General features: G+C 49.4%; 1 protein-coding gene across 1 annotated transcript in view; it reads left to right on the forward strand.

Moving 5' to 3' along the window:
• The window catches only part of Gabbr2 (gamma-aminobutyric acid type B receptor subunit 2), a 326,221-nt gene that overhangs the window by 248,304 nt on the left and 52,654 nt on the right, over positions 1 to 25,263 (forward strand). Inside the window, exons 10-13 of the mRNA XM_034503281.2 lie at positions 3,430 to 3,580; positions 5,661 to 5,793; positions 15,014 to 15,121; positions 21,708 to 21,830. Of these exons, the coding sequence (XP_034359172.1) occupies positions 3,430 to 3,580; positions 5,661 to 5,793; positions 15,014 to 15,121; positions 21,708 to 21,830 (515 nt within the window). The remainder of the gene's footprint in view (positions 1 to 3,429; positions 3,581 to 5,660; positions 5,794 to 15,013; positions 15,122 to 21,707; positions 21,831 to 25,263) is intronic.

The following is a 25,263-nucleotide window of genomic DNA, read 5'->3' on the forward strand; positions in this document are numbered from 1 at the left end:
TCGCATGACCATCATTACTTTACATTGAAAGGGACCGTGATCCTCTTGCTGGGTCCAATTTCACATTAAATTCCTGATGTCGGCCAGGGTTGGAGGCTTGGTGACATTTTTAATGAAAAAAGCTAAAACATTAAGTGAATGCCTGGGTAAATGGATACACAGATGTGTGGACACGTGGATGAGTGGATGGATACGGATGAATGTGTGGCTGGTGAATGAGTGGATAGATGTATACATGAATAGGTTGGTTAATGGTGGCTGGGTATATGAGTAGACCACAGGACAGATGAGAACCCGGAAGTGAGTTGGGTAGGTGTGTAGATGGGAAGATAAACGGCTATATATAGATAATTGGATAGAGTTGTGAATACATAAGTAACTACTGGATGCATAGATGGACACATGCATGCATGTAATATGCATGTGTTGGTAGGCAGATGCATGCATGAAGATATGGATGAGTAATTGGTGGGAGAATAATCGGATGAATGCACACAAGCATGGACAAATGCATGGATAGGTAGATGAGATGGACAGCCTAGCCTCTGGATAACAATGGAAGAACTGAAAGTCTGTGGCACTGGACAGTTTGATTTAGATCATACTGGGTCATCAGGAGTTTTTCTGTGCCAGACAGAGTTCTTTTATAGATGGATGTGGTCTTTTCCCTCTATGCAAGGTCTATAGACCTCGGCTTCTAGAGCATTGCAGAGATTCAGTTAACATCCACGTGTGTCTCCCGTGTGTGGCCTCTACTGTCAGCCACCCTCCCTATCCCACCTGAGGGAGTCACCACCAAGCATACAGTGGCATGTTATAGTTCACACACTCGCTGAAAAGTGCGCGGGTGTTTAAAGAAAACAGCTCAGAAATGGAGCCGCCCCAAAGCCGCACAGCCTGTGAAGGACTCAGCCCAGCCCAGACTCCAGAGTCCTGATGTCCATGCAATGCCTGCCTGCTCCTGTACTTGGGTGCTGAGGGTGGGGGATGGGGACTTTTGGAATAATGATTCTGGGTACTAAGCTCCTGGTAGCATGCTGGCCCAGCACTAGGGAAAATAATAGAGGGAAAGAGTCAAGCATAAAATAATAATAATAATAATAATAATAATAATAATAATAATAATAATAATAGTAAGACATGTCCTAAGAGCAAATCAAGTTTTCTGTGTCCAAAGAAGAGCCTTGCTCTGTGCCATGGCCCCAGAGCTCCATGAAAGGGCCCTCTCTGAAGTTCTCCATTACCTCTCACACATCTGCCTGGCCAAATTGCTTCAGCTCCTCCAATGTTGGGACACCTTGGTGCCTGCCCTGTGCTATGCCCCAGACAACCCTCCTCCTCCTCATCTTTCTGGAGACAAGCTAGCATATACCTGAGGCTAGCCTTCCCCTGGGTTGCATCCCTAAGGACGGTTTGCATAGCAGTTGAAGTCAGGCAGATCTGGGACCCAGTCCTTCCAGCAGGCCACTTACTAGTTTGAGAAGCCACAAAACACCTGGAAGACTGTTCAGCCCACCACCTATAAGGGTGACAGAAGGGTCAAGTGAGAAGGGCCTAGTATTTATAACTTATTTATAGAGTGTAGATGAGCTAAGTGTCCATACATTAAAGCCTGTGTCTTTCATCTCTCCACATCACCCTGCAGACAGCACTCAGAAATTGGGGTTGCCTCACACTGCTCTGTTCTTTCCCGGAGGCTATGTGCAAGCTCCCCACCCCTGAGGGCAGAGACTGTATCTCCCTCATTATGCAACCTTGATGTCAAGCATCAGGCCTGACTGATGGGAAGCTGATTATCAATGGTGGCTGGATGAGTGAGTGAGGAATGGATGAAAATAAAAGCGCGGGTTCTAGCACATCTGTTCAGCATGTCCATGATGCGCCCTGGATTCTTCTAGCTGAGGTGTGCTTAGCGGGATGCCGTTCGGTAGAGAAGCAAGATAGAACAAGGAGGCTGTGTGAGCGGAGCTGGTATTGAAGGAGATGGTGATGTAGTGAAAAGATGGGCCCAGACTCAGTAGCAACCATGTCACCATTGACCCAAACCTAGAGGTCCTGAGAAGGGCCTGTTTCCAGCAGGTAGCCTCAGGAATGCCCTTGAGTTGGGGAACGAAAAGACTCCTGGGAGGCGGGGAGGGTATGAGGCAGAAATTTGTGGATATGAAACTCCCTCCAGTTTCTGCAGGTGGAAAATGCTTTCCGTCTATCTCTGTCTGCCTTGGGCCTCTCTTCTCATGAATCAACGCCCCCTTCTCTCTCTCTCTCTCTCTCTCTCTCTCTCTCTCTCTCTCTCTCTCTCTCTCTCATTTTCCTTAACACTCTGGAAACTCCCTAGACCCTTTAGGAAACAGTTTTTCTCGGTCCCTTAGACAAAGAGTCCTGTTGTCCCCATTGACTGTTTTCTGAACACATTTTAACTTGCAAGCACGGGGTTCCAGGCCAGGTGAACAGGCTTGTTCTCCACCCCACTGCTGCCTGCCCGCCCCCTGGCTTGTCTCCTGGAAATGGAGGCATAACTGAGGTCACCAGCATCCCCAACAGGGCTCTGGTCTTGGCCACTCCCCCGCATCTAGCCAATTTTACTGAAGGGGAGGAACTTGACAGTTCCTAATTCCACAGCAGATACTGTGACCTGAGATAGCACATAAAAGAAGAGAATTTTCACGAAGGCAGGGTCGGGGAAGCTCTTGCCTCCCTCCTCCCAGGCCAACCTGTACAAACTGGCAACCATGCATTTGTTCTGAGTCTCTCAGTCCCCACCCCTTGAGTCCCTGGTGCCCTTGAAGAATGAGCCAAGCAGCCTGTCAGGCACAGAGAGAAACGGAACCCCACAGCTTCAGCCTGGCCCAGGCTCTGTGTGAAGGGGAGGTAGCTTCCACCTCCCATGGTTACCCAGTCTTAGGAAACAGAAAACCAAAGAGCTTTTGTGATAATGACCTTGAGGCTGAGGATCTGCAGCCAGAACACATATCTGTCACCCTAGAATTGACAGGCGGGGTGTCTGCCCTGGTGAGCAAGATCATTTATCATGTTCAGGTAGGAGCAGAGTCCTTGAGGTCTTCGCCAAGTTCTTCACCGCAACCCCACCCAGGAGCACCCGGCGGTACCTCTGCTTTCCCAGCCATGGTTACCTTTGGGGATAAATGGTGATGGTTTTTCAACAGCGTAATTAGACCAAATCAAATTCTAGTCTTCTAATGGCTGTTAAATGCATCACAGATCCCTTATTGATTCTATTTAGAGAAAGAAATAAGTCCTGGCTCAGGCTCCTGCTGAGCAGACTGGCCAGCCTCTAGATCCTCTCACCCAGATGAGCCTGGTGTGAGGTGCATGTGTTGTATTTGACCAGTTATTAGTAAGGACACAGAGGCAAAATGTCCTTGGAGAATAAGACCACTAGGATCTAATGGCTTCTCCTTGACCTTGCAGGGTCGGAGCCACCCAAGGACAAGACCATCATTCTGGAGCAGCTTCGGAAGATCTCGCTTCCATTGTATAGCATCCTGTCAGCTCTCACCATCCTCGGTATGATCATGGCCAGCGCCTTCCTCTTCTTCAACATCAAGAACCGGAACCAAAAGTAAGCAGCCCTGCTCTATGCAGGGAGAATGCTTTTCGGGTGGACCAGCCCCTTGCTTCATCAATGGGGTCACAGCATGGCAAGGTTCTTCAAGAGCACTGTGTTTTTTGAGTATTTTCCTGAAGTATGCTGCCCTATTGCTAAGATAATTTAGGGTACACACACACACACACACACACACACACACACACACACGGTGGGAGGCAGCTGGACTGCTAGAGGGCTGGGTTAAATAAAGTGGAAGTGGTAAGCCCAAGCCCATGGACCTTCTTAGAGCTCTGAGCATGCTCATCACCTTGAGTTAGTTCAAGAGCAATGACACAGAAGATCCCAGAGTCCCCAGCTTCTCAGGCCCACTTCTAGCACCTTTAGGCATGGCTGGTGGCCCTTTCCTAGTGAGGTCCAGTGACAGAGGCCCCCACTGGGACAGCCCATGTCAGCTCAGGAAGCCCCTCCCTCACATCTCATTTGTCCCTTCCCATGACTCTCAGTGTCATCAGTGGTCTGTTGTCTATGGATGACATAGCCTACCCCCTTGGTTCTATCTCAGCCATTTGAGTGTCCTTAGCTGTCCCCAGGAAATCCCCACTTTGAGGTACTGTGATCAACTGTCAGTATCCAGGCCACCACTCCTTGATCTTGGCCAGGCAACCACCTTGGCCAGTTTCCATAGGAAATCACTGAACCCAGGTCTTGCCTTGTCATGGGAGAGACTGGACCAAAGCCTCACATGCACCCATGGGGCCCTTGCCACTGTCCCTGAAGCCCCACAGCATTACCCACAGGTAGCGACAGGGTAGTACCAGGGGATGGGTTTTACTCTGTTTTTGCTTCTTTTTCTGTTTGCCAAGGAGGATCTGGGAGCCTTTGAGCTCTGCGGGTTTGTTTGTTTGTTTGTTTGTTTAAGTAATTGTTTAGGTCAAACCTATTTCCCCGAAGAATAAATGCAATTCACCTGGTGTCTCTTCCAAGCCACCTGCAATTTGCACAGCTGGGAAACCAACCCTAAGTGAGGGGTGCACCTGGTAGCATTTGGCTCAAGGCTCAGGCAGATAGCTGCTTCCCAGTGCTGTCCAACCCTCCTGCGTCTCTAAGGAGATCCCGGCAGAGCTGCAAACTGCCTCACTAGATTAATTCTTTAACTTCCCCCTCGTGGCCTCCTGGAGAAATTACCAGAATGATTTATTCGGATGGCTCAGCCATTGAAAAATCTGCAAAAATGTGGGAACTCCATCTCCCTCCTATTTCTCTTCCTATCCACAATTTTGCAAACCACCTTCTCCAGGAAGCTCTCTAGTCCTAAGCTTGAACCATTCATAAAACTGCAGAATACAAGTAAAATGTTTGGGGAGCTATTGCTACGGTCTATAAAAGGAACCGTTCCAAGCCAACTGTGCCTGGGGAGCCAGGTACCCTGAGTCGGCTAAAAATTCTAACCTTCTCAGGGTTTAGCTCAGCAAGCTCAAACTTGGTTTGCTGGGTACTTGGAGGTCACAGGAGGATGCCTGGAGGATGTTTGGGAGTGAAAGGCACACTTCTGATGGCCTGGTGATAGAGAACAGAAAATGGCTGGCGTGGGACCTAGTTGCCCAACTCCTGGGGTAAGGGTTGTGACTGGCAGAGGTGTCACTACTCTTGTTCCCCTTTGCACATGGGACAGGGGAGGGGGGCTTTCTGAGTGCTCCAAGGGGGACTCACTTACCACCTGGTGAGAAGTCTCTGAACAGCCCTGCAGGGCTCTGTGGTGTGCCCAGGTCGGGCAGGGGAGCCATCTCACTACACTCATTCAATTTGACTTGTATTCCTGATCCTAACCCAAAATCCTGTACGCCGAAAATTCCAATAGATGAAGGTGTTCGAGCTGTGTGGCAAGTGTCCCCTCCCTGGAGGACAGATAGGTAGGCTTGAGGATGGAGGTGGAACAATATGCAGCTGTTGGGATTCTCTTCAGAAGCAGTAGGCATCAGCTTAGAAATGGGCCACCTCAGGGCCTTGTTTCCCTCACTCCTGAACATTTGGCAGCAGTGCTTATCTGCTGTGTTTGGAAGACGCCGTGTAACCTAGTACCTCTTTCCACCAGGCTGATCAAGATGTCAAGCCCCTACATGAACAACCTCATTATCCTGGGCGGGATGCTGTCCTATGCATCCATCTTCCTCTTTGGCCTTGATGGATCCTTTGTCTCGGAAAAGACCTTTGAAACACTCTGTACGGTAAGCCCTCATGTATGTGCCAGTCATGCATGATGTAAAGATCTCTCCTTGACCTTGTCATTAGACACAGCTGTGTGGAAACACACCGAGATGAGCAAGAAACAACCAGATCAGCTGTGTAGCCCAGACAGACATGCCTGTGTCTGCCTGCAGTGAGCATGGGCAGTGGCTGGACCACTGAGGTGACTCTACAACAGACAGGCCACTGCTGGATGAAGGACCAAAACTAGAAAGCTCTGGGGTGTGGGAGGAGCAGTATACCAGACAGGCAGGGGACGACACTGACCCTCCATCAGGAACAAAAGCATCATTACCCAGAGTCACAGGGGCATGTGAGATGACACATCCTTGATCTCCTGGCTCTGGTGGGGGACCTGGAGTTGGAGAAACATTGCTGTCTTCCTTCCTCTGACAGTGATGTTTCAAATCAATCTTTTCATTACTGCTCAACCCAGAAATCTGTTATGAAATATTTTCCCTGAAATCATTGCTCCTGTAAGTGTGTGTGTGTGTGTGTGTGTGTGTAACAAGGAAGGTATGTGATGCAAAAGTTTGTGCGTGTGTGTGTATAGAGGGTAAGAGGTATACTCGTGTGTGCAGATGTGTGGGTGGGTGGGTTTATACGTGTATGTATATGTGTGATTGAGTAGATATGTGTATGAGCATATGTGTGCTTATTTGTACAGGAAGTGTGTATATGTGTGTGTGCATGCATGTGCAAGTGAATGTGTACATGTGAGAGGGTGGGCATGTGAGGGTGTGCAGGTGTGTATGTGCAGGTGTGTATTGATGCATGTCTTAGTTAGGGTTTTACTGCTGTGAACAGACACCATGACCAAGGCAACTTTTATAAGGACAACATTTAATTGGGGCTGTCTTACAGGTTCAGAGGTTCAGTCCATTATCATCAAGGTGGGAACGCGGCAGCATCCAGACAGGCATGGTGCAGGAGGAGCTGAGAGTTCTACATCTTCATCCAAAGACTGCTAGCAGAATATTGCTTCCAGGCAGCTAGGATGAGTGTCTTGAGGCCCACATCCACAATGACACACCTACTCCAACAGGGCCATACCTTCTAATAGTGACACTACAGTGCATATAGAAACCATAGGTCAAATTTGAGTGTTGTTCCTCAGAAGCCATCCTTTGAGACAGGGTCTATCACTAGGACTTGAGGTTTGCCAGCTAGGCTACACCAGTTAGCCAGCAAGTCCCAGACACCCTCCTGTCTCCACCTCCCCAGTGCTGGAATCACAAGCATGTCCACCATGCTCAGATTCTTATGAGTTCTCACAAAACAAACAACAAAAGAACTTGGGTGAAGCATTGGGTTCTTTACACACACACACACATACACACACAAACACACCTCCACCGCTGCCCCAGGACAATCACTGGTCCAGCTGTGTCCCTCAAACAGCTGGAGGAGAGGGTCAGTTTTGGTGAATGATGGATGGGCAGTCCTTCCTTGTGGCTGCTTTCTTGGGGTATGAGAATAAGGTGGGGCCTCTACAAAGCCATCTTTCCAGGCCCTTCCTACTACTCCAAAACTTCAGCTTGCCTACTGCCCAGCCATGGAAAGTGAAGGGTACATGAGAGGGGAGCCTAAAATATGTGTATAGATACACACACACACACACACACACACGCACACGCACACGCACACACACACCACATCAAGCTTTTTAGAATTACAGTTATTTCCAGGGCTGTGAGGCAGCACCAGATGGCAATGCCCGGTCCCCACTGTTCCTGAGTAAGCAGTGTCTTGCCCCTCTTAGACATTGTCTTAGTGTATGCTGAGCTCATCCGGCGGGGAGCTGGGTCCTGTGCTGCCATGAGGCATCTCACTAAGTACCTGGGAGAGAGCAAACACACCCTCAACTTCAGTTCCAAAGGGCCTGGAGCCCCTCCACAAGTTCATAAAACATGATGATAACGATAATGAACCTGGTCCTGGGATTCTCCTGGTGACCTCTAGGCTGCGCAGAGGTCCAACCCCTTGCTGGCATCCTATGAGGATGAGAGACCTGTCCCCAAGTGTACTGCAAAACTGTACCCCTGGTTCCGCGGCTGCCCCAGTTCCTCTTGGAGCTCTACTGGCTCCTGGGCACTGCCACCAGGATGTCTCTAGTGGGGCAGTTGAGTCTTGGGTGCAGAGGAGCTCTGACAGCTGCCCTCCAGGAGAGCTTCTTCTCAGAGGGGGACCCTCCATGTCACCCTTGCACCCCACCCTCCAAGGCACTTCCAGCTGGGGTTTTCTGGAATTTGACCTGAATTCTCCAAGTACTAATGACAGGCCAGGGAGCTAGGGAACAGGGAAAAGGCTGTCCCCACACTGGGGCTTTTTCCTTAATGAAGCCTGACATTCTATTCTGGGAGTCACGCTCATTTGTGGGAAGCCCAGGGAGGCGGCATGAATAAATCATGCCGTGCTTTACAAATCGACCTGAGCCTGAGCTCCGGGGCTGGGGAAATGGCAGTTCTCTTGCCCAGAATTCCTTTATCAGTAGTGGGAACTGTGTGGAGGGAGCCCACAGGAGGAAGGAGGAACGGCCTCCTCTGGATTGAACCGGTTCAGCCTGAATGTATGACTGGGGTCACTTCCGGAGTAATACCCTCTGTCTCTCAGGAAGAGGGACTGGATATTCTTGACAGCAGAACCCAAATACCAGGGTAGGGTGGGAAGGCCCCTGTCACCCGCTTTGCGAGAAGCCTCCTCCCTGAGTCCTATTGATGTCAATAGATGGGTTCTGTTCTATCTCTGGACTTGCTGTCTGCCCACAGTGGCATCCCCCACCCAACCCTCAGCAAGCAGGGAGCAGAAAGTAGAATACAGAAAGGAGAATCAAGGCCAAGACTATCCTGAGCCCAAAGCTTGAAACTCAGCCTCGCTTTTATCCTCTGTAAAATGGGCATAACAGCCCTCTCTCCCAGGGTAGGGAGATTAAATGAGATAGTGGAGTGATGACATAGGAGAGGAGAGGAAAACATCACAGTGTGTCACTTTTGTTATCAAACCTGAGGTCACAGTCTACACCCCGAAAAGTCAAGTTCAGGCACCTGTTCTGAAGAACCTAGTTAAAACAGCCAATAGTAAAAAGCAGAAGAAGGGGACTTAGTCAATGTGGCCACATTAGAAAGAAGGACATAAAGATCCAGTGACAGGTATGAGCCCATCCTCAAGGGCCTGAGGGAGGATTAATCGAAGGTCTGGGTTGACGGTGCAGCTGTTAAGAGCATGGTTGCTCTTGCAGACTCTCCGAGTTTGATTCTCAATTCCCACACTGGTGGCTTATGCCCACCTGTTCTCCGGCTTCAGAAGATGCAGTGGTCTTTTCAGGCCTCTGTGGACACCTGCATACTTGCGGCACACATACATACATGCAGACACACACATATAAACAAAATAAATAAATAAGCTTTTCCCTAAAAAGCTAAATACAGGCCAGGCCGTGGTGCCATGCATCTTTAATCCCAGCACTCACTCGGGAGGCAGAGGCAGATGGATCTCTGTGAGTTAGGGGCCAGCCTGGTCTACAAAGCAAGTTCCAGGACAGCCAAGGCTACACAGAGAAACTTTGTCTCAAAAAAACCAAGAGTGTGGCACATCTGAGAGGTCCTAATTGAGGAGCAGCCCATCCTGCCACTGACCCACCAGCGCCTCATCCTGTGAGGAGATCTAAGTTCTTAGGACTGTGCAAATCTCTGTCCAGGAGACAAGTTCTCTGGCTGAGGACTTTTCTTTCTCCTGGCATGAGATTCCTGGGAAATTCTCATTTCCTGGGGTCCATTGTTTCAGTAGTTTGATAGTCAGATTAACGGACATGGTTATCTCTTTAGAATATATTCATTTCGACCATGCTAGTTAGAACCTGGCCTCCAGGTCAGCAACATCCTAAAAGCCAGGAGATGAGGTGGACACCAAAGTCAGCATCCATTGTGAACACTTACTGGTTTACAGTGTCACTCTGCTCTGCCTCCCCACACATGGCCCTTGGCTACCCTGCAGATTTCAATATGGCCCACTATGACAGCACCTCAGCATGAAGCCATATCCACCCCAGGGTTGGGTCGCCCTGGGGAACCAGGCCTCTCTGCTCAGAAAGACCATTAGAATCCACACACATGAACATGCATGTACACACACACAGATGCTGCTGCTGGGGAAGCAGCCACACTCAATCCCATCCCCCACCCTTGATCCTTTCTGGAGCCTTCCCAGTCTTCAGTGCCAGCTTCAGCAAGTCCTACAAGTAGCTCCAGCTCCGTGGTGCCGTCTCCCTGGACACTGTCAGAAGTAGAGTCACCATAGCAACACAGCCCCTGTGGGCACAGAGTCACTGGGAATGATGCTGGGTGTGGGCAAAGCCCTGGTGTTGGGGGAAGGGAATACTAGCTCACAGATGACAAGTCCACCTGGCTCAGGAACTCCAGCCCTGGCAGCTGGAATAGGAGCCGGGCAGGTGACAAGAAAAATTACTCTGGCAGTCCTGTGAAGTCTAGGCAGAACCTCAGCCAGGGCACAGGAAATCAGGGAGCGATCCCCAGAGACAGATGCACAGAGAGAGGACCCAGAGGCTTGGTGGACAAGCCCCACAGGACCTGCCATGCTCCTGGCTCAGCAACATTGCTGAGAGTGGAAGCAAGCCAACAGCTCTGTGTAACTCTCCACAAATCCAATCCACCCAGGAATTCAGCACCATCAACATTTCCTTACCCAGGGTTAGCCCCTCCTTCCAACCCTGAGGCAGGCCACCAGGAAGGACTGCCACCCTTTCCCACCCTTGAGAGCAAGACCAGAGCCTGCCCAGCAGTGCTTAGCTAGGGTAAGGCTCCAAGCACCAGAAGATTACAAGGATGCCTGCCATGAGTCTCCTCCTTTAAACACACACACACACACACAACTTGGGTGTATTTTTTAATTTAGTAATTTATTTATTACAGGAAGGGAGTGTGCATACATGCAAAGGCATGCATGTGGAGGTCAGAGGACACTGTAGGGATCCAGTCTTTCCTTCCATGTGGGCTCCCAGGGTCCAAACTCAGTCATCAGGTTTTCAGAGCCACTGAACAGTCAACTGGCTTTTACCGGGAAAAACAGGTCAACGGCCAACTGAATTCTGTCTGCCAGCCAAGGATCCCAACCAAACGTTTGCCCCTTTGGATTGTTTTAAAAAAAAAATAAAATAAAAACAACAACAACAACAAAAACAAGATACCACAAAATCTACCCCGTATGGCATATACTTGAGTGATTTTATTCATTTCTAACATGTCCGCAGAATATTTCAGAGAGGCCATTGGCAGGTGTCTGCATCCAAAACCCCACAACACGACTCCCTAGCTGTGTGACTAACATCTCTGAACCTTATAGTTCACGGGGTTGTAAGGGTTAAGTGAGACTCTGTATTAAAGCTCCAAGTCCCTGCTTCACAGTAAGTTTCAATGGATGCTTTTGAATGAATGAATGAATGAATGAATGAATCACTTATGAATGAATGATGGACTGTTAGGATAATGGTGGTCACTTCTAGAAGGATACCAAGGAGGCAGAGTGAACAGCTGAAGAGCTGGGAACCTGGAGTGGGTGCTGGTAGTTTTAGTGCAGGTGTTTCCATGGCAACAGTGACCTGCTATGGCCTTGCTCTGCTAGAATTGGGCTGGAGACAAACCAAGCGGCTGTGAGCCTCTGCCACCTGCAGTGTGGAGGGCCTCGGGGCAGTTAGAGTGACTGACGCAGCAGGGACCTGTGTGGATGCTCTAGGCAGGAATCCCCAGTTGCTGGACTCCTATTAAAAGCCAGCCAGGGGCTGCTCAGTGGGAACTCAGAGGAGCCAGGCTTAGCATGTAGCTCCCTGCCTGAGACAGGAAAAGCCTTATTCACTGCCTCGCTTAAAGCAACACTTGCACACACACACATACATACCATGAACAAACCCTGGTAAATCTCTGCAGAACTCCACTTACCAGGCCACAGGTGTCGGTGAGGCTGCCCTCCCTCGCCTATACAGTCTCTGGCGCTGTGCTGTCACGGAGTCTCTTAGAGACCAGGCATTTGGGGATCCTAGAAGCCCAGAAACCTTATCCCCTAAACATCAGCTACAGAAGAGTGGAGCCCCAGAGTGAGATATGCTCACATGTGTCCCTTCCCTCGGAGCTCCATGAGCAGAGAAGCCCTGTCACAGTATGCAGGGTTGAGTCCTGCGGGTGACTTTACCTTCTGTCCCTGCTTACAGGGGACTGTGTGCTCATCATGGGAAACAGCTGGACGAAGGTGGGACAAGGGAGCCTTCTTGTGGCCCTGAAATGCTGTTTTTTCCCCTAACTCTTAACTAAAAAGGCAGAGGTTACCCAAGAACCCCGACTTGGCCTTCTATTAAATTCAAGTCTAATAGAAATTAGTGAGATAGTTTTGCTTTAAGGGCCAGAAGTGGGGTTTGCTTGCTTGCTTCTTTTGTCCTGTGGGGTTTCCCTTTGAGATAGCTGACGACTGTCCCCTTGTGGGTCATACCTGAGGACTGTCCCCCTGTGGGTCATGCTTGAGGACTGTCCCCGTGTGGATCATACCTGAGGACTATCCCCGTGTGGGTCATGCCTGAGGACTGTCCCCGTGTGGGTCATGCTTGAGGACTGTCCCCGTGTGGGTCATGCCTGACGACTGTCCCCATGTGGGTCATGCTTGAGGACTGTCCCCGTGTGGGTCATACCTGAGGACTGTCCCCGTGTGGGTCATGCTTGAGGACTGTCCCCATGTGGGTCATGCCTGAGGACTGTCCCCGTGTGGGTCATGCTTGAGGACTGTCCCCATGTGGGTCATGCCTGAGGACTGTCCCCATGTGGGTCATGCCTGAGGACTGTCCCCATGTGGGTCATGCTTGAGGACTGTCCCCGTGTGGGTCATACCTGACGACTGTCACCCTGTGGGTCATGCCTGACAACTGTCTTCCTGTGGGTCACATCTGGAGATGAATGGGAGAGTGAGGGCAGGAAGGGTTTGGGGAAGTTCTCAGGTCTCTAGCTTGAGTGGCAGGCAGCAGGACTCCTGTATCTGAAGAAACAGCCACTTACGGAAAAGCCATGGGCTCAGCCTACTGTGGAACTGGGGGTTTTATGTGGCATCTACTTGTCACCGAGGCTCCCTACGAAAGCAGCATGTGCAGCTTTAGAGCCCAGAGGAAGATGGTCTGGGAGCCAAGCTGTCACCCAGGGACAGCCTTAGGTGGGTAGAAGCAGCACTAGTGTGGCAGCTTCCATCTCACAGAATCTGGCAAAGCAAAGAAATGGGCCTCCCCTCAGAGATGGATGACCCAGGGTAAGCCAGCCTGTGGAGGCTTGGCTGGGGCTCTACTGTCCTTTCTCACTGTTTGGTTCTGCTGCTGGTCAGGCTACTGGTCGGGCCATAACATCCAGCGGTGACAGCCCCAGCCTCAGTAACTCACTGGGATTCCCAGGCCCGGACATCCAGTCATATTAATGGTTCTGATCAATTACAACACTAGCCAAGGCATAGGCTCATGAAGGGACATCCAGGGAAGACTTGGTGTGAGCATCCAAAACCTTCCCTGGGGTCATAGGACAGCCAGTGCCTGAGACACACCAGGAGAGCTCACGGGACACTCAAGGCCAAGCCACATAAACACTAGGTCTGCAATGCACCCACGCTCTAGACAGAACGCAGCTGCCTGGAATCATGTATATAGCACAGATTACACTTTTTGCACAAATTGCTTAGGCTTAATGAGACCCTACATCAGGAAGTGAAAGGCAGGAACCTTCCCCAAGTCCCAGTTCACAGACACCAGCCAGGGCCAGCCTCTCTAGAGAGCGAGCGTCTGTGAAGCATTCTGCCCAGGCTCCGTGGCCTTCTTTGCTTTCAGTTAGTTCACCGCAACACATTTCAGCTTCCAGACGCCAGATTAAATTTCTCTCATCGAGTCTTAACTCACTTAATTTATGTTATTGAATCTTAATGAAATTGGCTCTCTCAAAAGAGACAAGCAGCCTGGTAATGATGGCTGTAAAGAGAGCATGGGTCAAGGGACTGCGAATAAGCCGGGCCCAAGGCTGTGACATATGGCCTCCAAATAGGACCACAGAATGAGGCAAAAGGAACAGCGCTATTTCATCTCCCCCCATCCTTTGTAAAAGTCCCTGTGTATGTTTACAGATGAAAGTCACTTTCTAATGGTGTGTGAGCGAAAACTCTAGGAGCTGGTCTCCTGGTGGACATATTATTCTCTTTAAAGCATATAGAGGCTATGAGCGTTCTCCTCGCCATTGCAATTAGCCAACAAAAGAGACGTAAGGAAGAAACAGTTTATTTCAGCTCACAGTCCGAGGGTACAAACCTCAGCAGAAAGTTTCTCAGACAAGCCTAGGTTTGTTCCCACGGTGACTGCAACTCCCATCAAGTTGACAATTGAGATGAATCATCACAGCGCGTTATACTTTTATCTCTGTGGTGAAGTAGCTGGACAAACAGCTTAAGGGGTGGAGAATGTCTTTGGGCCAGCAGCCCCAGGAGCTTCAGTTCATCATGGTGATAAGTGTGTGACCCAACAGAGCGGCTCACCCGTGTGGTGTGCGGGAAGCAGAGACAGAGAATCAGGGACCAGGTCTAACCTTCCAAGTCCAGCTTCTCGGGACCCACTGCCTCCATCAAGCCCCTACCTCCTAAGATGTCCACAATCTCCCCAAACAGCACCAGCATCTGGGGACACAGCATCCAACATTCAAGCCTGTGGGGACAGTGTGAATCCAGAGTGTTACACAGACCCCCAGCAGTGTGTGCACTGGCTGGTGGGCCAGCTCCCGAGTATAGATGAAGCTGTTTTGAGTTAAGCAGACTCTGGAGAGGAGACAGGTGACATCAAGAAGAGAATGACAGTCGGGCTCAGGACACTGAACTGGAGTTCTGGGTTGTCAGTGGGTGATGGAGGAAATATGTAAGTGCTATGGGCCTTGGTTTCCTTGTAAAGTGATTTTCTCATTCAACAACTCCCGAGTTGTCCTGGTTAGTGATGGTAGTTTGTATAATCCACACTGTCTCTGGCCTCATGGTCCATGCTGATGAGTGACAAGTGGTACTAGCTGTCTATGGGATCAGAATTTGACTTCCAAAAATGCACAAGTATCTGTCCCCAGCACCTATGTTCCACTTGCTGGGTGGTCAGCCACCTGGGAGATGTTAACTCCCCTGTGTTGTCCTGGCTTCTAGGTCCGGACCTGGATTCTCACCGTGGGCTACACAACCGCCTTTGGGGCCATGTTTGCAAAGACCTGGAGGGTCCATGCCATCTTTAAAAATGTGAAGATGAAGAAGAAGGTAATTAGAGCCCCTGATTTGTCGCTGTGTTCACTCGGCTTTTCTTGCATAAACAGGCATTCTGTATCTGCTATATGCTGAGCTACTGAGCAACTCAGTGGAGATTCAAGGGAAACCCAGTTCCCACCTCTTGTGACTCAACTTCTCAAGGAAACAGGTCACAAAACCTTCATAGCCCATAGAGACAGGAGCTGTTTAGGGACATGTTGGGTGTCCTGAGGCACAAGATGCTCAGGGGAAGCTTCCTGTAAGAAGTGCCACCTTTACTAGGACCTGGGGATACGTGGGAGTTATCAGGCAAAAAGGGTGGGGACTACAGTACCTATCTTAGGTGAAGCATGTGCTGAACCTGACTGTGACAGAAGGAAGTAGGTGGTCTAGAAGCTGAAAGGCTTGGCAGGCCAGGATTTGGGGTCCACATAATCAGGGTTCAAGAAGAGGCTGGACATTAGGAAATCAAAACTGCAGCTTAGGGATAACAGGGACCCCTCTGAAAGAGGGGAGAGCAGCAGAGCTGAAACCCAACTTAATGAAGGGACTTTCAAAGACTGCATTAGAGGACAGAGACTCTGCAGGCATGTAGAGAGCATTTGTCCACGTTGTGGGCAACCACAATGTTGACTACGCGTGAGTCTGAGCATCTGGCCATAGAGGCGTTTCCATACTGTCCCTTAAAGTCTTGTTGCAGTCCTGCATTGGGCTTGCTGACAGGCAGAATTAAATAGACATTGTCTCCTAAGTTGCCACTCCCTCTCCTGCCTGGGACCTATGACACCCTTCATCCTCAGAGCCCTACCCCCCTGCTGTCAGAGTTGATTTCCAAGCTGTAGTCCCCACCCTAACTGGACAGGACTGGGTCCTGCTACTCCCAACCCCCATTTGTCAGACATCAGGCTACCTTGGACAGGTGCAGACTGTTCTCAGAGAGAGGGACACAGAGCTGCCGCCCTTCCCTGTGCTTCTCCATCCCTCTGTCCCCACAGTACATTTGTCAATTCCCCTCTATGAGACTGAAGTGGCCTGACCACCCCAGCCCTTTCTGGTCCTGGCTATGAGTTCTAATCCAGTAGGAGATTCTGAACACTAAGAAGTCAGCCATCCCAGTTTGCTTGAGACCAAAGCTCTGAGATCATAGTTAAGCATCAGTGGTTTCTAGATCTTCTTAAGTGATACAGCTGTCCCTCTGAGCACCGGGTTCAGAATCACACACACACACACACACACACACACACACACACACCACCACCACCACCACCACCACCACCACCCACACCACCACCCAAAACAACCAAGTCTCATCAATTACCCAACCCATTCTCTCACACACCTTAAATTGTCTCTAGACTGTTTACAATACCTAATGCAATGCAAATGCTGTTAAACAGTTGTTACACTGTATTGTTATAAGCCATTATAAGAGAAGATGGTCTGTATATTCTCAATACAGATGCAAGCACCACAGGCCCCCTTACTGGTGACCTGCTTTGGTTGGTGGAATCTGTGAATGTAGCAGCACAAACGAAGGACCACTGTGCTGATCTACATACAGCCAGAGCAAAAGCCCTCTAGCCTGTCTTGGGGCTATGCTTGCAGGCTGTTGGGCCTAGCCAGCCCTAAGAAGGCAGAATGCTGGCATAGGTCCCAGGCTGCCATGCTCATACGAGCCCTGCCTAGAGCTGAGGGGTGCTTGACCAGGCCTTCCTCCTCTACGGTTCTGCTTTGAACTAATCTACCATTAATGCAACACTATTTTGGTTTGGAAGAACCGAAGCTTTCATTCTATGTGCTACTCTGTGGGTTGTCCACATTGTCACCCACAGCCAAGAGCTGGCCGCCATGGTCCCTTAGGTAACTGCAGAACAAGAACACACCAACTGACAGCAGCCCACTGAACGTGTCAGGGGAAAAGCTCAGAGTTAGGGGTGCACATCCCCAAGGGATGAGGATGGGACATCATCTCCAGAGACCACAAGCTCAGGTCACTTCTGATGGTACTGCCACGTACCAGAGCATGAAGAAGCTTGTAGTCCACTGGGAGTGAAAATTGAGCAGGCTGCGGTGAACAGAGACAGCACAGGCCAGAGGAAGGGCTTCTTTCACACACATGGCCCTCATCACCTTTTCTTATTCTTTTGTTTGTTTGTTTTCTGTTTTTTTGTTTTTGGAGGGGGTACTTTTACGGTTTTTTTTTTTTTTTTCATTTTCTGTTACTTTTTCTGCTTTTTGAAAACTGGTGATGACGTCAGGAACAGGGGCTGAAGCAGGGGGCCCTTGGGAGAACGGAGTGTAGATGAAGGAGGAGCTCGCAGTAATTGTGCCCTCAGAGACCGGGAGGACAACTTTGGGAAAAGCAGTGGGGAAAGTGACATCAAGGGTGTCAAGAGTCACAGACAGGAAAGGGACAAGCTTCCTGGACACGAGTGAAGATAGTTTTTCCCATGGGGAGGAAGCCGATGACATAAGGGGCTCCAGTCATCAGGTTAGCAAGGCTAACTTGTCCACCTGAAAACAGCTAAAAATGATCAACTCCCTGAATCACCATTCAAAATTCACAATTTCAAAAGCCACAATTTCAAAAGCCAGCACAACTCAGGGTGTGGCGGCTCCTGCCTGTAATCCTAACACTTGGGGCACTGAGGCAGGACCATTGCTATGAGACTGTAAAGCCAGTCTGAGCTAAATATTGAGTTCAAGTGCAACCCAGGCTAAAGAGTGAGACTTTGTCTCAAAAACAAACAAACCAAAAAAAGCTAATTCAACAAAACAGACCTTGCTCATGGAAAAGCCCAACCTGTGGGGGAAAGGAAAAACCTCATTGAAGCTCAATGCTGCCTGCCCTTCAACAGGATCTGGCTCCCCACTGCATGCTTGATCCCCCACCAGGAGGAGTGTTTCTCCCTCCACCTTACCCTCCTCTGCCTGCTCCAGGAGTCAGCAGTAAACCCAGAGCAACCCCTCTGAGGATGTCACACCATAGTGCTCTCTGTCATTCTTAACCCTTTCCGCAACAGAACCAGAGCCTGGTTCTTGTCCCCGAGGCATATATCCTGCATGGCACCTTTGTTTGTTTGTTTGTTTGTTTGTTTGGCCTTCACCACCATCCACCTCCAAACACAAGCCAAGACCCATACCCATTCACCACCAGCCCCCATTCCTTTCTATAGCCGAGGACCGCCTTATACCGCGCCTCTCTCTGAGTCTGACACCGGGCAAGCTCACATAAATTGAATCACACAGTGTGTTTTGTGTAATTGGCTCATTTTATTAGGCTTCTGTTGAGTCTGGATTCTGTTTTGAAGACCCCCTTAATTTTCTTCTAACGACATGTACACTAGAATTTCATAAACATAAAAAAATCCAATCCCGTGCCTTTTTCATTACAATCTTCCTGTACCTACCTTTCTCTCTGAGCTCCCCTGCCCCCCATGCAACGTGGTGGGCCCTCCCCAAACATACATACAGGGGTCACCTCACATGACCCTATCATTACAAGAAGGAAGCCTATTAAAGAGAGCATTGACACATGATGACATCATGTTCCAAATCTGGGGTTTTTATAGCATGTTACTATTTTTCTAAGGACCAATCATAAAAAGTCTTAAATTGAGAAAACTATTACAGCCTTTCTTCTGCCTCTCACTAAGCAAAATGAAGTGTGGAGAGAGAGCAGTCACTCAGGAAAGGGACCCTCTGCTCTGGGGCAGATGTTTTCTGAGGATGAAGAGGTCTTAGCTCCGTCCCCAACAAAATAACAGGAGCAACAAAGCATTTAAGGTCACTCTACAGACGCTCACCTGGTTCACCCGAGGAGCTGCCAGCAAGAGCTTTGAGCAGCTGCCTGGACACAGCTCAGTGTGAGAGAACCTGGGGGCCCTCCATACTGTTCTTCCTGGAAGGGACACTTTGGAACAGAGAGTCGACCTTAATAGATCAGTCAGGACCACTCAAAACTCTAACGTCAAGGCTGCTGTGGTGGTACAAATGTGCCAGCTTCTGAGTGGCTGAGGCTGTAAAATCTCAAGTTCAAGACCATTCTGAACAAGACTGTCTCAAAAAAAATTATATATGAAGGTATTTTTGTTGTTGTTGTTTTGTGAAACCAGTAGTCAACCAAGTTTCTTTTGTAAAGAACCAGGTGGTAAAGGCTTCTATGTTGTAGACTCTGCTGTCTCGTTTGTACGGACTCTTCTCTGCTTGATAAATGAATTCAGCCGGGAACAGATGTACACGTGGATAGGTGTGATTAAATTCTGTAAAACATTTACCCACAGAAACAAGTGGCAAGTGAACCAGCTTCTGCCCCTCCTGGGCAGCAGTTACTGCGAGCCAGACTTTGCACATATATCATGAATTGTATGCTTATTGCCCCATGTCATAGATAAGGAAAACAGTTCAGAGGGACAGGGGACATAGTCAAGATCACAAGTAGTTAGTCCATGTCAGACTTAGACCTGATTCTAGAACCAAACACTTGGTCATAGCTGGTGTGGTGGTACAAACGTGCCAGCTTCTGAGTGGCTAAGGCTGTAAAATCTCAGAAAGAATGTGGCACTATGAGCCACTAGGTCAGACAGGGCAGCAGGTGATGACATCATGAGTGTTGACAGAAGCCGGAGCACTGGGGCAGTTTCTAAGAGAAATCTAAAGAGGAAGAAGAGAGAAGCCAGGTGGGTGAGCATTGAGAGGTGTTCTGGGGGAGTAGCATGTAGCCAGGATAGCATATTTCCACCGCCACCCTAATGTATGTATGTATGTATGTATGTATGTATGTATGTATGTATGCATGTGAGTCCACTGTAGCTGTCTTCAGACACACCAGAAGAGGGCATCAGATCCCATTACAGATGGTTATAAGCCACCATGTGGTTGATGGGAATTGAACTCAGGGCCTCTGGAAGAGCAGTCAGTGCTCTTAACTGCCAAGCCATCTCTCCAGCCCCTCTGGATCGTTTTAAGTCACTTTTCGTTTGTGAGGTCTGCTCAATCTCTCACTATTAGTCCTCCCCACTGTAATGAGTGCGCCCCCAGAGTGGGATTCTGTGTTCACTGCTGGATTCCCTGTGCCTAAGACACAGACTGACTATATGTTAGCACTCAATACATATTTCCAAAAAGGAATTATATATGTCCTTGTATTCTCAGGGCCTTCCCACCATGGATTGGTAGCGCTAATAGAACCGAGGTGTAATACCACACTTTGCCCCTAGGCGTCACTATCCTACACACAAACACCATCACTAACGCTCAAACCTCCAGTTTCCATTCCTTGACCCCACACTGAGTGCTTTCCAAACTTCATTCTCATTTGAGTCTAAAGCCAACTATGTCACTTGGGCATCTGGAACCCCCTTTGACAAGGAGGAAACTGAAGCTAAGTTAAGCATTTGACAACACCTCAGATTAGAAGGAGGTCTTTGTTCATTCGGTTACAACACCCTCAGAGAATGAAACGTGGGCCCCCCTTCCTCTCCCTCTGCTGTCACTACGCAAGCAGCAAAAAATGGAGCCAGGATCCATATGGAACCCACAGTCCAGTGTCATCCTCAACTTCTTCCTTGAGCTTTTTGGGGAAAGGGTTTGCCCTACTGCATGAATCAGATGGGGTCTTTGGTCTTCTAAGGTCAGCTGAGCTCACACAAGGCATGTCAGAGGCACAGAGTCCTGGGAATCTGCTTGGGTTCACACGAGGGGGAAAGTCGGGAGCACCCTGTAAAGCAAATGCCCCTCATGTATGCACCCCTACATCCAGCATGGAGAACAAAGGCCTGTCCTGAATACCAGGCTCAAGCCAGGTTAAAAGAGTTGCCTGGCTCCCCAGGGGGCAAAGGTTATTGTTCCCACAAAGTCTCAGTAGTCACCAGATGCTTTTGAAAAGATCAACATTGGGGGTGTGGTACCTAGTTTTCCAGCCCCAAGAGAAGCTATTCTTGTAGATTTGATCTGCAGCTTGTTCTGTTTGTTTGTTTGTTTGTTTGTTTGTACTGAGCTACATTGAAGCCTCCTGAGTTACTATTTCCTCTTTTAAGAATGGCCTTAAATCTTTAGAAAGCAGAGCTGCCGATGTTTCTTGAGCTTATGTCTGAGCTTTGTTTATTTTTTCCATCAGTCTTTTCCAGGTGGACTTCATCATGTTAGCTTTTATTTATGGGGTGGCTGGGAGTGGGGGAAATCAACTGCAGTGAGTAAAATCTAGGTGAAGCTTATCGCTACCAAGGTTTATCCCCAGGTTCCTCCCTGTTAGCAGATGTAACGTGGAGTGGAGGCAGGAGGATCATAAGTTCAATCTCACTCCTGGCAACATAGGGAACTGGAAGCCAGCTTAGGATACAGGAGAGCATGCCTGGAGAACAAGGAAGAGGGTGGGGGACGAAGAGGAAAGGAGAAGGGGAAGGGGGCCGTCAGACAGTACAGATGGATGTTTCACACTGAAAACCTGGAAGGTGAAAAACACCATTGAGCAGAGACTAACTGGCCAGTGCAAGAGTGTGTTTAGGTGCCTAGGGAAGCCAAGCAAAGAAAAGAGCGTGGCTCTCCCTGTCTGAGCAGCCCTCTCATGTCTGTCCCCCTTTGCTCTTTCCCTCTGCAGATCATCAAAGACCAGAAGCTGCTTGTGATTGTGGGGGGCATGCTGCTGATCGACCTGTGCATCCTGATCTGTTGGCAGGCTGTGGACCCCCTGCGGAGGACCGTGGAGAGATACAGCATGGAGGTGAGAGGCCAAAGCATGGGGGGGTGGGGAGGCAGGCAGCACCACGGGGACATCCAGACATCATGGCAGCAGTGGGCTTTGTACCGCGTGGTTTCCTCCTTAACTCCACCTCCTTCCATTTGAGACATAGGTTATTTCAGGAAGGGCAAATAGAAGGTACCATGAAACAACGTAATATCGTATTAATAAAGGCCAGATTAAGGGAGAAGGTTGGACTTCTTGAAGGAAGATATTGTCATAACCAGGGAAGCACCGATGTACCTGCTCATTCGAGTGAGAAATTACACTGCCTGTGTCCTACCTTTGAAGCAGGAAACACGCACTAAGAGGTCGTACTTACTGTATGACATTCAAGGCAACGAGCAATGGATTTCTTTCTATACATTTCACACTGGGCAGTTGTTGTTAAGATAAGGAACCTCACAGAAAAGTCCTGCGTATACAGTGGGAACCAGGCATGGCGGCCCAAGTTTGTAATCTCAACACAACAAAGGTAAAGGCAGGGGATCCAAGGCCAAGACCACTTGGGCTATACACGGAGACCCTGTTTCACTCTGAGTTCCTGTAGGTTTTAACTGTCTTGTAAAAATCTTTGCACTGGCCTTTATGAGGTACCTCAATTTACGGAGTCTGAATCCCCTGATATCTGCTCTCTCTTCTCACACAAGTGGGCTTGGCTTTGTGGGGTGCTGGCTGGCAAGTGGCATTTACTGTCATGTCAGTGTAGCAAATTCCAGGAGACCCAGAGAGTTGCCACTCCCCTACCTCCATTATCAGGGGAATCTTTATTCACAGGATGTCATGTGTATTCTTAATCTAAACCAGAAGTGGAGGCTCTATGAGCTGGGGACAGAAGTGTATGTCATTCAACCAAATAAGATGCCCAGCCACACTTAGATGGAGACAGACTGGGGTTTTATTCAGCCCAGTGAGGAATTGCGCAATCAGAACGTCATTTAGGCAAGAGATCAGAGATCTCTTCATTCTGCATGCACCCTGGGAAGATGCAGGATCAACAGAAATGGCAGCAGGGGGAGCAATACCAGTTGTGCTCCTGGGTCAAACAAAGGGCAGCCACTGAGTCACACAGTCACACAGGCTCTTCCAGTCGTGTATAGAGACATCTGGTCACTGCTCATCAGGTACAACTGACAAAAGAACATGGTCAGTGCCCTAGGGGTTTCCTCATCCACCCCTCAGGACCGGGAGAGCAGAAAGAGTTGTCCCTGGGCAATGGTGATGTGATCATAGCTGGTGCCATGAGTTATCTAATCTTCACTGTGATTCTGGAAATGTCTGAGCTGTGCTTAACTTCATTCTCATGGTAAGGAAGCGAAATCCCAGCAGTCTGTATCCTAGCAGGTGAGTGGCCATAGGACCACCTACCCTGGAACACCTGGACAGTTCTTAGCAGTTACCTTAGGGCTTTGATCACTGGCCACATGTCTGTGAAAGTGGGAGGAGCCTGAACACGTCCACCCCATCCCACATACTCAGGTGATAAGTCGGGGAAGATAGCGGGCCCAGGAAACCAGGGCAAGAGAGCAAAGAAAGTTAGATGGAGGAGGCCAGGGAAGGCCACTGAAGACCAGGCCCAGGCTGTCCCAGAGACATGAAGGCTGCATTGTTCCCTGTATAGAGTGAGGCTACAAACCAACAGGGTGGGTCAGCCAGAGCAGCAGTCTCTGGACATGGGAAGTGTGTCCCCAGGAGCAGCCAAATGAAATCTTTCTCATGCCGCCTGCACTGTTGGCTGATGGTTTGCCTACTGGGGTCTCTCTGCCCTCCCGCCTGTCCTCAGCATGTTTGCTGGCAGTGGCTCTGCTGCATCCCAGACCTGCCACGTTACTGCTCCAAAGCTACCAGCAGAGATGAGGAAAACTTCGTCTGGAAGGGAGAAGAGGCTGCCCAGGGCCATACAGCTTGTCCTAGGCAAAGTCCAGGCTGACTCTGCTCCCCCACCACCCTGGTCCCTGCCCCCATTCCCAGTACTGCTGAGACTTCTCTCCACCTCTTTCTGGAACATTCCTCTTTTTCTGCTTTTTTTGGCGGGTGGGGAGGCTTGCCCTGTGTTGTCTGTTGCTGTGATAGCGGAATCCTTTGACATGTCAACCCACAGCAGGGTCCATACAGTTTCCCACTGAAAGATGATACTAAGCAGTCCAGAGATTTCTCCCAGACTCCCTGCTAGGTACCACAGTGCTCTGTGGTAATACAATGTATCCAGGCTATAGGGTGACTAAAATCTCACTGAAGGGGCAAAATTTTCAAGTCAGCCAGGAAGGAACTCTGGGCTGAAGGGAGTTGACTGAAGGTCTTTGGAGTCTGTCCCTTTCCCCTTCCCCTTCAGTCACACCTCAGCTTGCTCTGAGCTCTCTAAAACCTCTAGGATACCAGAAGCCTCATTCTGTTGCTGCCTGCCTGCTTCTGGAATCTTCTCTACCAAATAAATGGCTTGTACTTCGGCACCAAGGTCATTCATTTATTACAGAGTTGTGTCACTCAGTGCCCTGGCCATATCAGACCTGATCTGCCTTCCCTCCTCAGCCTTCCAGAATCTTCCTCATTCAGAACTCTGCCAACTCTAGCCTCCTAGGACAGGATGAGCTAGCCCCGAACTGCCCAACTGAGCACCCAAGGACATCCTTCTTAGGGACAAAGAATTCAAAACTACCAGCCTTGACCGTATAGTTTGCACAGGCTATCTAGGAGTGGGCAAAATTCACAAGCCAACCTGTGCTGGCCCGTTAGGTTGTAAGAGGAAAGAGAAAGGACAAAGGCTGGAGAGTGACAGAGATGGCCTGTAAGTACTTCTTCCCCAGAGACTGCACTTAGGGCCCAAGGAAATAAAACACCCCACAGTCCTGTAGAAAGTGGCCCGATTGTTGTCCACCTTCATTTCTATGTAATAAATACTGATGTCACTCCTGTCATATGCCAGGGACCATTCTGAGTGTGTTATAGATATGAAGTCACTTAGTTTAAAGCCTGTAACAGCCCTTTGAGAAGTGAGCATATATTTTCTCTACTTGGCAGATGAGAAAACTATAAAATGCACAGAAAGGTTCAGTGACTTTCGCAAAGCCACACAGCCAGGGAGGGATACAGACTGTTTTCCAAGCAGGGTAGTCTACTTTCAGCCCAGCTGTCCCTGCTCATAATTGGAAAGGCTGCCACAGGGAAGAGCATCTGAATTCTTCATCATCTCCCTGCACACAGCACCCCCCAGAGAAGGCTGAGCGTTTGGCCTCCGTGCCCACCCTCCAGCCTCTGGCCTCTCTGTGTGCCCCAGACTGACACAAGTCATTATCTGTGGCATCTATCCATTAGCTGGACTCCAGAAAGGCCTGGTACCTGAGGTGTGGCCCTGCCTTCAGGTACCGTCAGAGCGGCAGGGAGACAGACAACTTTGTGGCAGTTCCCCTTGAACAGT

The sequence above is a fragment of the Arvicanthis niloticus genome, chromosome 5, assembly GCF_011762505.2.
Source record: "Arvicanthis niloticus isolate mArvNil1 chromosome 5, mArvNil1.pat.X, whole genome shotgun sequence".
In the NCBI taxonomy this organism is placed as follows: domain Eukaryota; kingdom Metazoa; phylum Chordata; class Mammalia; order Rodentia; family Muridae; genus Arvicanthis; species Arvicanthis niloticus.